The sequence below is a fragment of the Synchiropus splendidus genome, chromosome 9 (genome assembly GCF_027744825.2).
Source record: "Synchiropus splendidus isolate RoL2022-P1 chromosome 9, RoL_Sspl_1.0, whole genome shotgun sequence".
Taxonomy (NCBI): domain Eukaryota; kingdom Metazoa; phylum Chordata; class Actinopteri; order Syngnathiformes; family Callionymidae; genus Synchiropus; species Synchiropus splendidus.
In genome coordinates, this window is record NC_071342.1 from 14339070 (window position 1) to 14353286 (window position 14217).

Sequence of the window (14217 nt, forward strand, 5' to 3'; positions counted from 1 at the left end):
TAACGCGCTGATTTTTTTTTAAAGGACAAACATTAGTGAAGATAGTGTTCTAATCAGTTGTACACTTTCAGAAATACAAATGTATTAAAAGATGACGCGCTTTTACAACTGCGCCACCACGTGTTCATCGTCAGCTACTAACTACATCCACAGAAAAAACGCATTCCATTAGGAGTGAACACTTTTATAGTCACATTTAAGGAGATGTTTATAATCAAAACATTCTATTTCATTTGTCCTCTACGTTTTTTTTGCGTCAAACATGGCAGCAAGAACTTTGAATGCATGGTTCGCTCAATATTAAAATCGGAAGATCGTTTTTTTAATCAAACTATTATTGAACTGAAATTAAAAAAAAGATTAAGATTTAAGGTGCAATGTCTATAGAAGATCAGAGCTGCTAGCACGGGAAAAATATTTTTGATCAGTATCACGTTATTTCATGATAGCATCACTTTATTTCAGCTTCTGTACAAAATGACCTACGCTCTCTTTTTTCCACATGGAGTGGACGTGTTACATCACTTAAACTGGGTGTTCAAACTTTTAACCAAACTCTATAGTAGTGACGTGAGGATCGATCCATATCGATACCGGATCTTGATTCTCTAAAACCGATTCTCAAACCAAAATATCGATACTTTCGATACTAGAGTATTTTGAGGTAATGTATATTCTTAACAGGAACACGAAGAAAAGTAACTAAACTATTGAGATCCTGTCTGACACGCGATTGGAAGATCTTTTAAATTATACAGTGCAATGACAATATAACAGCCTTTGTGTATTATTTTCAATCAAACTTAAACTGTTTATAACTTGAATATTTAATAATAATTAAATGAATAATTTATATTAATTTAACAGTGCAATTAATCAAATGGGTTTTGCCATTTCATACTTTGACTAGACGTCAGTTGGACACTTTTTAAATGAGTGGATATTTGTTAAACATTTCTTTCCTTTATTTAGACTGGCATGATAGTAGGAATTCATTCCATGCGACTTACTTGAGCCTGAAGACTGTGAGTGCACTTATAAGGAGACTGTAGCAAACTCTGGCACACGGCAATGAAAGGGGCGGAGAAGACACTCTGTGACAGATTTTTCTTATTTTATATATCATGAGAAGAACGCATGCTTGCAAAATATCTCCAATGACGCATAATTACGCACGGAAAATGCTTTTTATCTCAATTCACTCAACTCACCAATGTTTGTGCATCATCTGAGGTGCAAAAAGCTGTTTAAATACCCAATTAGACAGGGATGTTCTTGGGCAAAGTTGCATATATCACTGCTTCTCACCTGGACTCATTGCAGTTTGCCTACAGTGCCAACAGATCTGTGGACGATGCAGTGAACCAGGCCCCTCATTTTGTTCTGGGGCATCTGGACTCCCTGGGAACCTATGCCAGGATCCTGTTTGTAGACTTCAGCTCTGCCTTTAACACGATTCTTCCAGCTCTGCTTGAAGACAAGCTTCGCCAGCTCAACGTGCCTGACTCCCTCTGCAGATGGATTACAGACTTCCTGACCAGCCGGAGTCAGAGCGTGCGGCTGGGGACGACTGTCTCAACATCGGGTCTCCTCAGTGTTCTCTCTCCATGGCTCTTCTCCCTCTACACCAACTGCTGCACCTCCAGCCACCCGTCCATGAAGCTGATCAAGTTTGCGGATGACACCACCATCATCGGGCACCATGGCAATAAATTAGATTCTGATTCTGATTCTGATTCTGCATTGGAACTGACTATTTTGAAGTCTCCAGGAAGCACATTTCCGTTTGGCATCAGTTGCCATTTGCTAGGCGGCGCTCACGGTGTAATTATGCCTGGAATTGGACAAAACACTCCCCAGGAATAAGAACAATTCCGATCCTGGTCATCTTAAAGGTGCAAGTTGATGCGGCTGATTTTATATAGCTCACCGCTTGGTGGCGTAAGAGTAGTTGCAAAACAGAAGCTTGTGTCACACATACTTGAATTGATTTAAAAGGAAATATGGACCACAGATCAACGGCACTTTACGTTTCGAACGTGTTTTTGTTAGTTAATTAGTTTCTTTTATTTGGTTTTCAACTCAGTACTTTTTCGTCGTTTGACTTAACGTTGACATTTTATGTCACGACGATTAAGAGAAACATTTTTTTTTTCACTAATATATGTTTAAATTCTGACTATATTTAAGTGGAGACGCCAGGAGTCAGAGGCAGCTCTGAGATCTAAACAAGTCTCCCTGGTTCAACAAGTGCCAGCACCTGTACTTTATGCCTCAGCCAGAAAATAAATAATTTATCAACAACACACCACAGGGCTTATTTTTATATTGCCAGTGAAACAAATATCATTTTGTACCTTTGCTAATGGTGATGTCAATGACTGCTATTCACACTTCAGATTACTCAGGTTTATTACCGACATTCAAATGAATCATTGAACATCACTGAAAAGACGATCAAATGTCTCAAAACGCCGCCTGCTGTGGTCCCGACATTTAACATAAATAAGCTGCAGAATCCGCGGACATGACGGCAAAATATTTCTTAACAGCATCTGGGAGACGCCAGCGATCGTCTGTCGGTGATACTTTTAATTTCATCTTGGAGAAAGAAGCTCGGACTACTGGCAACTTTACTGGCATTTTCAGAAGGGGTGAAAGAGATGCCACGGAATTCGAGGCAACACGTCCTGAAAGGGCGGAGCCAGCAGAGTTGCCAGTGCCAGTGATTGGGCCTGCTGTCTCTCATATTTAAATCACTTCCTCCTCTCGTGACCAACTGTTCGGAGGGCTCTCCAGGCGCCAGAACCCCCCTGGACTGACCTGGAATCAGCTCTTAATTTTTTAAACTGCCGCCAGTCCCGACTCATCTAGTGTGCGGAAGCTGACCCCAAGTCAGTTGTGTAGCAACGGTTCACACAGGAAGCTCGGAAGTCGAAGTTGAAAGGGACGACTGACAGCAGCAGAACCGCGTTTTCTTAATGCAAGAAGTTCTCAACTGTGAGAAATCGACACCGCTTGTAAAACAATGGACAAACTTCGTCGAGTGCTAAACGGTCGCGAGGACAACGAAGAACTTGGTCTGACGTCACAGGTAACGTCGATGTTTTAGTTGACGATGCTAATGCTAACATCAAAACAAAGTTTAAAGAGCAATTAATGCTGAACTACTTGCTGAAAAGTACATCGGAATAATAACATACAATAATAGTACGTACATTGAAGTTGACGATACGATTGGTCCTCATTTTTCGGTTGCCTATTGAAAATAATTTAGCATTTTAAGTCGTCGTTTTATTGCTTTGTTCTATTTTGTCCGTTAATATTTCATAATGTCAGGCCTATGAATGGTAATATGTGAATTTATACCCGTTTCACGCTCACAAAAGGAGGAATTGGGGTAAGTTTGGAATTTGACTGTTTAATTCCTTTAATAATCTAAAAATGTCTTACTGCTCTACTGCCCTGTAATGTGTCCGAGCTATGCTATTTCTTTAGCTTATGGCAACATGGCCTAACCACCAGAAGGAAGCATGAGGGGCTCTGCAGGTCATTGATTTGGTCTTGTGACATCCTGTCATTGTTCATTTCAGGTTCTGGATGCCACATCACTCAGCTACAGCACCAGGGTGAAGTGGTTTGTCATATGTTTCGCTGCAGGCATCCTGTGCTCAATACTCGTGAGTGTTGTAGCTTTTATGATTGGGAAAATACCACTTTTATGATCTGAAAAAAAGAAAGGAAAAACACATGTATAGCACGAGAATTAGATATCAGAGAGTAAATGTCTGTACACCAACCTTAAAGTCTTTAAGTGACTGTGAAATTCTCAGCGCTTCAAGATATGCACCGTTCAAGTTCCTGTTAACAACTCCAATGATAATGACATGCTGCTGACTCGCCTCTTGTGACTCACGGTTTAAAACAGTTTAGGTCTCCCTGACCAGATAGGCTTTATAAAATGCATGTAATTAGCTTTGTTCAACTTTGGGAGAGAAGTTCAAATTTCTCTTGGTTGCAACCTGGATTAATTTAGTTTGACTATAATCAGTCTGCGCCTGCATAAACTTCACAAACAGAAGTGTTAAGATTGTCTATCAGCATTATGATACAGTATAGCACGATAGAGAAGTTGTGTGTAACTGGACGATGCATTGGTCCTTTGTCTTTGTTGAGTGAGGATTCCAAAATGTTCTTTATCACCATGATACATGTACACAGTTATATTGGTAACTGTTTTTAAAATCTATAGAATGTCATTTGCACCAGTCAGTGTTGTTTCCCTTGACACAATTTTAAGTATGCATGCTGAAGTTAAGGCAGTACGTGCCGGGGTTTAGAGCTTGGTGTTTAAATATTTATAGATTGTTTTCTCGGGGCTTAAACCACAGCACATTAAAGCAGTTCTCCCCTGGGGAGACGGATCTACTCATGCATGAAGTGAACTCAGCCAGGCAAACCATATCTCCCCAAAGTGCAGCAAGGGAGAGGACGTAGTAGTCTGCACAACCTAAACCATCAGTGTGTGAACAGTGACATTGCTGTTTAAGCTGACACATTTCTAAACACTGCTGTGCTCTTACATTCGGAATTACACGTCAATGAAAGTGGAAAATTAAATTGTAAAAAGTAGGTCAGATGCGCAGACCTGACTACACAGAAATATCCCCGAATGCTGCAGACAGGCAAAGCGGGGACCTATATAATCTCCATTTGCGTGCTATTCTGTGTCTTTACTTGTCTTAGGACAAAGACAGGCTGTGTTTTCTCGTCGGTTTTCATTCCTTCGCTCAATTTCAATTCTGGCTGCACCAATACTATACCACATCTTGTCTACAAACAACTTTCATTTTCATTTACAAGCCGTCTAATACACTGCCTTTGTTCAAAAAGCTTCAAGAGGAAGAAGAACGTCTTTATATAATATTGTTATACATTGTTCTCTTGAAAACATCATGCTCTAGGTTTTGGCATTAACCAGGTGTTCCAATTTTCCCCTGCCAGGGTTCAGCTTTGCTCTTCCTGCCTAATGGAATCAAACTGTTTGCAGTTTTCTACACGTTAGGGAACATCGCAGCTCTTTCCAGGTAAAACTTGAAATGCTAAAATGCAAGTTGATGAATCAACTCTTTGGAATTACACTGCAAACCAGTGTTGCGATATAAATGAGGAAACATGAACCCTGTCCATTAAAGTTTACTTGTTATTTAAAACATATTCAGTTATTGATTCCATCTTTTTTTGTATTTTTGTATCATATATGCGATCTTGTGGCACAGTAATCACTTTAGCTATTCAAAGCCTCTCATTCAACTTTTAAAGAATAAATTGAATTAGTCACAACACATCGCTTCGTCATGTTTTTAGACTTGGTTGGTCATTGAGAATAGCAGTTGATATGTTCAACCTTTGCTCAACGTTATGTGTATATATATGTTCAACGTTTGCTATTGTAAGGCACCTTATTGATTATAGATGATCTAATTTACTCTTCTGCATCTAATAATCTTTTTTGAACAGACAGTAGGTCTTTTTACGGGGGTTTATTAGCAGACTGTACAGTCTGTCTCTGTTTTCAAGGATCGTATGACCTGAAGGTTTAGACCCATGAAAGCAGGTCACCTACTGAGCGTATAGGGTTAGATTCTGATGTCAAGTTGTCTTTATTTACTTGGATGAACAGTCAAATTTGCTTTCATTAAGCCCAAAATACATTTCAGCAATTTCCTCATTTTCATAGATTGGATTTAGTTTTTGCTCACATCCCAGCAGGTGGTGATTCATACGTTGTTGAGTGGTGTCCTTCCAGCTAATGTGGCATCATTGTGTGTGTGGGGGGGATTTCATTAGTGTTTCTGTCACTGAGCAATGAAGAGAATCCTCCAGTCCACCCCGCAGACGAGCAGTAGGCGCTTGCGTCAAGACTCTGCTGTCGTGTCTCATCTAACAGATGTGACGCTCCACAGACTCGCTCTTCCCACTCGGCTCAGCTGAGGCTGCGTGCGTGCTCAGCAGGGAAAGCCTTTGTCTCGTTGCCATGACTGACGTCACCGACGAGGTGTACGCATGTCAGCTGGGTCCTGTGTTAATGTGTTTTGTCTTATTATTATGAAACCTTTAATTATCTTGTATTTTAATCACAAATAGTTGAATGAGAAATTAGCTCTTTGTATAGATATATAAAAGTATAAAGCAGTTTTCAAAATATTTAGTTTAATCATAATTTCTAAAACATTGTTTTTAAAGCAGTCGACACACTTCCTGTCCCAATCCTTCATGTTTGTAGGCAAACCCACCATTTACTGGTTCATATGCTTATTACCTCTTTCATCTTTTGAAAAACGTATTTTAATGTGCCAAATATCCTTTTTTTCAGCACCTGCTTCCTCATGGGACCACTGAATCAGTTGAAGCGCATGTTTGAACCAACAAGGCTCATCGCGACGATTGTCATGCTGGTATCTACTCTACTTTATACTGAATTATTGTTGTATCACCTGTTTAAAAATAGCTTTCAATTTCCCAGCGGACCTTGAATGTAGAGCAGTGTTGTGTTCATGCCTTTTATTGCTGAGACTTTTCATATAAAAAATGATTTTGTCCATTTCAGCTTTGTCTCATCTTAACTCTCTGCTCCGTCTTTTGGGTGAGTTGATGTTAACAACTAGCGATGTTCGATATGCCAACATTGTCCAAACACTTGGTTACCGATTTATGCAACTCATTTATGCTGCCCAGTCAGCGGTCACGCCTGATCACAGAACCCTGCACTGCCACTGCAACCACTGCTGGCGCAGTTTGTGGAGGCAGAACTGTGGGGACACAGAGACAGAAGTGGTCAGGTGTGTTAGCTGTAGCCTGTTAGCTGTAGAAATCCATGATTAGTGATGGACCTCTGTGATTGGTTGACTGGGCTGCAGAGCATCATGGGAAGATGCCATAACTAAGTTTATTGTAGAGTGTGATGGCGCTTCACGCGAGGTATCTCACTTTTGAGCGACACATCTGGTAACAGCTGTTAAGATGAAATAAAGGTGGTGCGAGTATGGGTTGTCAACATCGGAGGAAATACTGATACTGATATCGGCTATTACTTTAAAGTTATGCTGGTAATATCGGTCTCCTGACATCACTCCGAAAAATGTATTATTATTATCTGGCCTTCATTTTGTTTTAATACATTTCGTCTTTCCACAGTGGGCTAAAAAGGGGCTGGCCATCATCTTCTGTATTCTGCAGTTTTTGGCAATGACATGGTAAGTACTATCCCATCTGTGACTTTACAGTAAACAGATTAAGACAGCTGTCTGTCATTCAGAACTTCCTCCCGTCTGCCACGGTCTAATCACCCAGCTGATTCTCCACGCAGACTCTGCGACACACGTCTGACTGAACGTGTAAACTTTTGACCGCCATAGACTGACTTGCTGTCATTACACATGAGCCTTAACTCGCTTTCAATAGTTTAATAGTTTTATAACAAAGTGATTCGAAGCACCAGAGTGTGGACTTTAGAGTAGCTCAATGATAACTCCACGGCTGATACTTCTGCGGCAGGTTGCCAGGTAGGTCAGAGTATTTTGGGCCGACAGAGGGAGCGTTGGTGCCAGGCCTACTTTTTGATGGGAAGACAAATGCATTGCCATTGTATTTCCAAACCTGTGGGTGATGCCAGAATAACGGCTACTGCTCATGAAAAAAACATCCTATTTAGAATATGTATGCGCTGTATATAGCTTTATATATTTCTTTGTTTTATTTGCTACTTGTTTCACTATTCATCTGTCAATATTAAGTAGCTCAGGCACGTTTGACTGAGCAGATTGTCGCTTTCTGTTTTTGAAACGGGATCAGAAGCAGATATTATCCGGAGGCTCACAGTGGAGGACACAGTTGGTTCAGGTTGTTCAGGCTTCTAACAAAAAAATGCTCCGTCCTGGACATATCCTCATAGAACCTCGGACCGATCTGTTGTCGTTTGTGTGTGTGTGTGTGAGGATTTGGGCGCGTACGACTAATTGACACAGTTGACTATAGTCAACTATTAAATCAGTCACCGACAGCTTCAGTCACTGGCTCAACATATGATTTAAATCGAGCCTCAGACGCCAAAAATATACATTTTGTGAAGCTGTTTTATCAGAAATACTAATTTGATTTTCAGCCCACAATTTTAACTGTGGCTACTGTTGTAGTGCGTTTTGGCAGTTGTGGAATGTGTCATGGGAGCAGCTCTTACAGACTCTTTTCAGTAATAATCGTTATGAATATTATTCTGTGGCACATTTTATTTTTTATAGTGTCAAATCTTGTCCTTGATCTTTTGGGGATTTGGTGGTTTATAAATGTCTTTATGATCCTATTTTTAGGTTAAATTATTGGCTGATATCAAATTTTATTGTCTTATACATAGATCTAAAAGTCTAAAATTTCTATCCAATTTGCCGATCTTACCAAAAGTGAAACAAGACTCATGGCTTCAATTTCATTCTGGATCATATGATTATTATTAGTAGTTATAGTAGCAGGAGTAGTAGTAGAGTAAAGTCTGGAAAGTGTGATGGTCACTGCTGTCAGAAAAAAACGATGCTTAAATCCTTTAAAATAAAAAAAAGCATACGAGGGACACCTGGCTTGTCTAAAAAACGTCCACCAGTCTGTCTGTGCGTGGAAACGTAAACTGGCATAAATAATGCCAGGAATAAAGGGTGCCATCGCTGACTGAGACTGTTTGTCCTTGCTAGCACCTATGTGTAATACATTCACTTCCGCTGTCTCGAGGCATCACCATGGTTACCACCAGTCACACATTGCAGGCTCATTCTTCACACACCGGGGGCATAGCTTGCTCCCACACAGTCACCCAGCCATCCGTGTGAAGGTGGTTCTGTCATAAGATGTTGTCAGTGACCCACGCAGTCGCAGGCAACTCACTCCCTTCACTCAAAAACTGACCATATGACTCTCTAGCTTGCTACAAGCTCCTTATGATAATGAGACAGGGGTTTTTGGTTTTGCTTGTCGTGGAATATGTTAGAAAACTTACGCAATCGTTTGTTAATTATTCAACTGCTGAAGATTCCTCGCATGTTTGAAATGGCTGAGGGCTCCAATCTGTTCTTAATCAATAATTCTCCCAAGCACACCGACATATGCCGCTCTGTTTCAGCCGAGGCCCGGAATCGCCGGCACCAAGTTTACGTGTGCCCAGATTATACAGTCGTGTGGCGTTAATCTCTTTGATGAATTACATCAGACCCCTCCAGTGAAAACAACACAAACCAGATTCGGTATGTGTGTGTTTGGGCGTGTTGCTTTGCAGGATATAAATTGAGTTTTTTAATGCCTTTTAATCTGTAATCTGCCAGTATCACTGAAATTGCTGCTCTGTTCAAAACATCATTTCAGAATTGGCACTGTTCTGATTACAAGCAGGGAGCATGCTTTTGTTTGTTTTGTTTTTTTTCCAACAGATAATCTCATAGCACTTAAAAAAAAGAGTTGAAGTTTTTGTCTTGATTCCTCCAGATTTAATTCCTTCAGCCATTTCTCCTTGTTGAGATTTCATCTGTTCAAGAAATGACGGCTGCAACAGTCAGAGCCTTAGTAACTTCACAAGGTGAAATCAAGCTTGTTCTACTGACAGGAAAGTTCAATGCGTTTTGAGTGGTTTAATTCAAAAGTCATTTTTTGATGCTATATTTTCTTTCATTTGGATTCAATATCCCTTCGGCTTTATGCCACTTTACATTCCATTTGTTGCTCTAGTTACACTTCAGATAAAGTGCCTCTCAGACTAGCTTGGTATGTGAGTGAGTTATTTTCGTTCTTAATCCCGACACTTGATTTTCTTTTTCAGGTACAGTATCTCGTACATTCCATTCGCCAGGTAAGAAACGTCTCCTCATCTCAGTCTCTTTACTCTTCTTTTCCACCTGTCCACCTGAGCCAAAATGAACGCCTGTTGTGCCATAAACAACAAACCGTCCGACAGCGACCCCAGTGTGACAACATGTTTTGTTATTTACCCCGTGACATTCACATGTTTGCTTTCACCATATGGCTGTAATCCCCCCCTCCACCCAAGTGACAAACAAATGGCAGCTTGTTATTTTAACCACCATTGTGCCTTTGCTGGATCATATTTGTTTAGTGTTTATCTCTCATGTCCTGCTGAAATTATGTTTTTATGCCCTTAAGCTCTTGGATCCAGATTAATTTTAAGTATTTCCCCTCTGATGTAGCTGTTACATTATTGATGAGATTATTTTAATCGCTTAAAACCGGGGGCGGGGGGTATATTTTAATTAGATCAAGAACAAAATAAACAGCCGGCTTCAGATGAAGACTAAAGTAAATGTTGAAACTTAACCAATTGATGGTTGTATTGACTATAATGAAGGTCCATGTCAAGTGTCCCTGGCCTCCTCCATATGCTGGAGTGGTGATGTTGTTTTGCCAGTCCAGCTGCAGCCAGTGTTTTGTCTGATTCGGTGAGAGGCACGAGCCCCCTCTGCCCACCCCCTACTGCTAAGTGCCTTATGTGTTTTGGAGTCCTATAATCTCTCCCGACAGCTGAGAAACCTTCTTCAGTAGCCAGCCCGCGATGCCCCTCCCCCAACATAAACGAAGCAGCGCGCACGGCTGAGACAAAGCCCCCTTCCTCATTTCAGCCCTCAGAACAACAAGACTCATGTGAAGGAATGCAATTTCCGTACAAATCCTTGTGTTTTGAAGGATTCTTAAAAACTTCATTACATTGTTATCCTCTCTGCGTAAGCCTCTTACCAGAAACCACCCTGCTCCTAAATGAAACTGGATCTCATATTTAGTCTTGTCTGGGTGCCACCGCTACACACTGGATCTCTGAGCCGCTTCTAACCGAGCCGTGGTCAAGTTTTAACGGTGTTGCCGCTTTTTAGAAATTGGGACACGTGTGAGTCATATTCATGCCTTTTTTAGCTGAAGTAAAAATAGAACATCAAAGGAGCCTCTGGGTGCCCGTGTGGGTTTTTCTTCTCGAACCAAAAGCGCAAAAAAAGACGTGCTCCCCTCCTCCCACGGTTGACCCCACCTCTCCTGTTAACCTTGAAGGCTTTCCCACCTCCTCCCCTGAAATGTGTCCAGGGGCAAGTCTGCATAGCAACACACCAATGGCAGAAGCAAACGGTGTCATCAGGGATAGATTTGGCAACAGTCTATGGTTGCCATGGTGATTTCATGTGTTGCGTCATCCCTCAACATGGATCACCTGGAGAAAGGAAGCCCCCCCATCACTCTGGGCATGTGGCTCTTCCCCGCCACAACACATTCACTTATTCATGAGTGTCTCTGCCCGAAACAAGGTGAGAAAAGCCTTTTTGGGTTTCGGCTCCAGAGGGACATCTGCTCGATTCACTTGTTCAACCCTTGCTTCAGAATGAGAGAAAGCAGACAATGGAGAGGAGGTTTTAATATCTAAATCAAGCACAGACCAATCCCCAAATTCTACTGGGACTCCTTGCAGTCAATCCCATCTCACGATTGCATCACATTGTGATTATTCCCAGAGGAGATTATCCAAATCACTCTCCAGTAACCCTCCGGCACCAACCGGCATGCAGTGGGCTGAACACGTTTTCTTCCAGAAGATGCGGTTGCTCAGCAAGCTGCATCTGCCTGGCCATAAAGTCAAGAGGGACGGTCGAGGAAGTTTTCTGGGCTGTTTGGACACGGGAAAAGGCTTTTTCAGCAAGATTTGGTCGACACTTGCTCAAAAAAGATGGCAAGTTGTTTGGAGCTTTACCAAACAAACTGGCCTTCAAAATGGCACTGAAAATGAATAAGCCAGTGAAACACTTGGATGGATGGATGTTGAGGTTTTATGGGGTCACATCAAGCCGTCACCCTGATACGTCACAGTGCTTTCCAAATGTCTGGCTTAGACTCTTGATAATGGAGGTGTGTCTTCTCTGCAGGGACGCCGTGATGAAGTGCTTCACCACCTGTCTGAGCTAGAACGCTCAGGTCTCCTTATCCCTGCGGAGACTGGTCCTAAAATGCAAACGCTGCAGCAGCCACCGCAGCTCTGTGCAATATAATGTACATCGGCCTGCTACCAGTGATGATTAGAGGTTTTATTGTTCAAAATGTCAACCCGTGCTTCATTTTCTTTAAAAACATTACACTGTTTGCTTCTTTATGAATGGAGTAATACACGGTTAGAACGTAATATATTTAAATTTGTTGGGTTTTTATACCATTTCAACGCGATGAGCTTTAAAAGAGATGACCAACCTTTTCCTCCTCCTCTGTTTCCTGTTGTGTAAAGACAATATATAATACGGTTTTCTGTCACTCTGTCGTTGAATGAGTTTCTTTTCAAAACAAACCCCCTGAAGATGCTGAGATGTATGTCTTCCGCCGAGGCTTGCAGATGCTCATCAAAAGTCAGGGGTCTTGACAGTGCCCCTCCCCCCCACTTTTTTGCTCAGCAAATTGCATTAGAATTGGTTCTCCCTTTAAAATTTGATTTCCTGCCATATGTATTCATGACCCAGTTAATTACGCTCTTCTGAGCATTGTGAGTTTGATGTGACCTAATAACCCAATATAGCTTGCATGGTTATGGCGTAGCCTTTGAGGATGGCGTCGTCATGACAACCCTCTGGAAGAAGCATCACCTCAGTCTACCCCCATTTATGCTGCAGATGTTCATGTTACGCCGATAAGAGGGCGGCGTCGGTTTGGTTTCATAGAGAGCCATGGCTTGAGGAATGGTTGAAGCAATACTGGCTCAGATTTGGACGTGGACCTGCTGACAAAACATTCCCCAGTAAGAGTGGTAAGATACATACAGATACATTTATAAAACCTCTCCAGCTTTTCCTCCCGCAGTCACTGAGCAGGAACCATCCGATTCAGACAAAGCATTGAAACAAGACAAATCTCAACTGACCTGAAGCTTGACTAGTCTTCCCCCAGTTTTCCCTGTATTCTGTGCTCAGGCATCCTCTCTAGTTTTCATGCGTTTGATTTCTTTATCTTTATTTTTACTTTTCAATGTGAATCAAGTCTTTGACTGATGTGATCTTCACATCAAGGGATCTTTTCCAAACTATTTATGAAAAAAACCTGACATTTTTCTGGCAAAATCTTTACAAATATGAATTATCAATGATAGTAAAATCCAACCTAAGTCATATTAATTACATTTCTGTAGGTAATTATTCAGTCTCTTCTTTTATTTTTGCATTTTATTTTTTATTTGTTTTATATCTGGATCTTATGAAACAAATGTTTTAAGTTAAAATGACCTGCTCCAGGTCTCAATGGTTCCTCACCACCACCACCAGTGCACCGCCACAGGAGAATTTGTTGTGTTTTGCTTAACAATAGTGGAGGTGTTTCAGAACCTTCAAACAGAGGGATAAAAAGTTGTGGAAAGATCATCTGTTCGTCCTCTAGGTTCCAAAAACCACCCATTATCTTAGTGGAGGAGGAGATACCCTCAACATTCAAGCGACTCACAACCTTCCTGCACCACAGCTCCTCCCATTCAGACTTCATCCGAGCCTCCTCATGAGCAGTACAAGAGAGTCCTCTTCCTGTGTGTTGCACCACCAGACGCAAGACTCCTCTGCATTTTACTTCCTGTTGTTGAGCGGCCTCACAGTTTCATTAGGCTCTTGTGTAACGTGCCGGAGGATTATCGCAGACAAAATCTCCCCTCAGCACTTCTTGTCCAACTAACTTGGCTGAGACCCCGTAAATCCCTCTATATTTTCCAAGTAATCTGCTGGATGGATTCTCTTGAATGTTGTTTCGCTTTTCTTCGCTCGCCATTTTTGGATTAGAGTTTGGGACGGACGACCTCGACAAGCTGTTGTTGTCCCGACTGTTTCCTCTGTGTTACGTCTCATCCATATGTCACAGAGAGGACAAGGCATGGCTGCTCCGTAAGATGATGCAGGACCTTATCTGTGCCTCGGATGATCACTTTTTGAAAATTGAATCCAGAGGAAGTGGGGAAAAAATGCATTGATTTCTGGTCCAGTCATGTGGCATGAATTGTCAATCTGTCTGTGTGAAAGTGCAGATAACAGCAGATGTGAAGTGAAATCAATCCTCAAGACTATTTGTGTATTCTCTCGTGCTTTTGGTCGGATTCACGCGGGATGTGAGACAATGAAGTGGTCGTATGTCTGTAAATTGACATCCGAGACAGTATTGACTGAA

At 41.5% G+C, this 14217-nt stretch overlaps 1 protein-coding gene across 1 annotated transcript; it reads left to right on the forward strand.

Annotated features, from left to right (window-relative positions):
• Positions 1–2785: 2785 nt before the first annotated feature.
• Positions 2786–14116, forward strand: sft2d1 (SFT2 domain containing 1). Its single transcript, XM_053875166.1, has 8 exons — positions 2786–3094; positions 3594–3680; positions 5005–5087; positions 6377–6458; positions 6611–6646; positions 7198–7256; positions 9860–9889; positions 11958–14116. Exons 1-8 carry the CDS (start codon positions 3029–3031, stop codon positions 11995–11997), a joined length of 483 nt encoding a protein of 160 aa, XP_053731141.1. The 5' UTR covers positions 2786–3028; the 3' UTR covers positions 11998–14116.
• Positions 14117–14217: the final 101 nt, after the last annotated feature.